The 2,028-nt window shown below is 37.3% G+C and overlaps 1 protein-coding gene across 1 annotated transcript; it reads right to left on the bottom strand.

The window, feature by feature from the left end:
* Positions 1-849: 849 nt before the first annotated feature.
* Positions 850-1,688, bottom strand: LOC101111345 (serine/arginine-rich splicing factor 10). The gene has a single exon (XM_027963077.3). It carries the CDS (start codon positions 1,651-1,653, stop codon positions 1,051-1,053), a length of 603 nt encoding a protein of 200 aa, XP_027818878.3. The 5' UTR covers positions 1,654-1,688; the 3' UTR covers positions 850-1,050.
* Between the last annotated feature and the right edge of the window lie 340 nt (positions 1,689-2,028).

Genomic DNA, 2,028 nt, shown 5'->3' with positions numbered 1-2,028 from the left:
AGTTAAATACTTATTTTGGGGATTGTTGCCTAATATGTGTTTGAGGAGGCAGAGTTAACAATTAAATATAACTCTAGTATATTACAGTCACTACACAATAAATCAGTTTATTACAGATTAAAACAAATCATTTTTTTCATTATTTGTATTAATGGGATACAAACAAATACTGGATCCTTTTAAATGGCAAATAACCACAAAATTGCTTCTTTGATAGTATACTGGATTTTATAATTACATAGGGTATAAATGGTGTAAAATATTGTTATAATACACCTCAAACAAGACAATGAGGCCACACTGTTATGAATCACTAGATTGTGCTCAGTAGACATTTATTGAATAAGTGAGTTTTATCTGTTTTTCTCCCCAGTTACCCAGTACAATTTTGGGGGCATAATAAGGGCTCAGTAAATGTTTGCTGTATATACTGACTAGGAAAGAGGTGAGAAGAGATGGACCCTCTTAGCTGGATGTCAAGTATCATAATTGGAATTTACAAGGGAGCGTGTTTAACGTAGATGTAAACCACATATGGCATACAAGTAAGGAAACTCAGATGCCAACAAAGCAAAGCATTAGCAGAAAACACTGGCACTGGAATAATAAACAAAGGCAAGATTTCCCAATAGCAAAAATAGAACTGACTTTAAAAGATAACCAAGTTTATATTGGACCATACCTTTTCTCACCCAATTCACTTTGAGACAGCCCAATAGAGGCACTGTAAGAGACTATGGCTGTCTTCCTTGATATTCAGACATCCTAGTTTCCAATAATTTAACATGGACCTGTTACCCATGAATCAGTATAAACCTATTCAGATTTAGGGATTAGTTTCCACAAGTACAAAGTTGAATTTCCTTTTATTTGTCCTAAAATGCTTACTTTCAAACTTGAAGGGACTTCAAATATTCCATGTAGTTTCCATAACATTCTTTTATCTTTTCAGACCAGAGTCAAAATATTTGTACAGTATTCATACTGCAGCACCTTCCACCCACCCTTTGGTCGCTTGAATTGCCCTTCTTTCGTTCTTTTTCCGCTTTCTCAGATCTTTCTTGAAGTGTAGTAAGCAGAACTGTACTGGGTATTCCAGCTGCAGTTTGGTCTATCATTGTCGGAATGGCTTCTGCTACGCCGTGGTCTTCCAGTCGGTCTACTGTTTCTAGGACTATAAGATCTTCTATAGTTGTAATCGAAGGACCGACTTCTTGATCTTCTTCTGTCATAACTTCGGCTTCTAGAACATCTGTATCTGTCATAATCATCATAGCGTGAAGAACTATACACATTCCTCCCTTCCTTGGCTTTCATCTGATTTGGAGTCTTTCGATCCCCCTGTGCAAACTGTATTTCAATTTGGCGTCCACAAATCCACTTTCTGTCCAAATTATGTAAAGCATCTTTGGCATCACGAACATCCTCAAACTGAACATATGCAAATCCTCTTGGACGGCGAGTGTAGAAATCAAGTGGAACATACACATCAACTATAGGACCATAACGACCAAATTCCTGACGTAAGTCTTCAGACCTGGTATCATCGGCCACGTTCCTCACGAAGAGAGACGTGTTGCGGGGGTGCAGGTACCGGGACATGACGCCGGTGTTGAGTCTCCGCAGGGACACTAACGGGCTCAGCAACTCCATATTATTTCTAACTCCTCAAAAGCAGTTTTGAGGAGTTTTTCATCTCTATGATTTTTTTCATTTTGAGAATATTGCATATATGACCTTTCAAGATTGGCTTTGTTTTTTATATAGCATAATACCCTTTAGATTCATCCAGGGTATTGTATATATCAAAGATTTGTTCTTTTTCATGACTGCATAGTATTCCATGGTATGGATGTGCCACAGTTCATTTAACCATTCATATCTTGAAGCATATTTGTATTGCTGCTAGTTTTGGGTTAGCTATTACAAGTAAAGATACTATAAACAATGGTATACAGGTTTTTATCCAGACATAACTTCTCATTTCTCTGGGACAAATGTCCAGAAGTGCAATTGCTGGAATGGTAG

The sequence above is a fragment of the Ovis aries genome, chromosome X (genome assembly GCF_016772045.2).
Source record: "Ovis aries strain OAR_USU_Benz2616 breed Rambouillet chromosome X, ARS-UI_Ramb_v3.0, whole genome shotgun sequence".
Taxonomy (NCBI): domain Eukaryota; kingdom Metazoa; phylum Chordata; class Mammalia; order Artiodactyla; family Bovidae; genus Ovis; species Ovis aries.
Note: the sequence above shows the minus strand (reverse complement) of the source record. Positions and strands in the feature narration are given on the sequence as shown.

What these genes read in the sequence shown, in the direction of transcription:
- LOC101111345 (XM_027963077.3), bottom strand. Translation starts at nt 1,653, where the DNA reads ATGGAGTTGCTGAGCCCGTTAGTGTCCCTGCGGAGACTCAACACCGGC.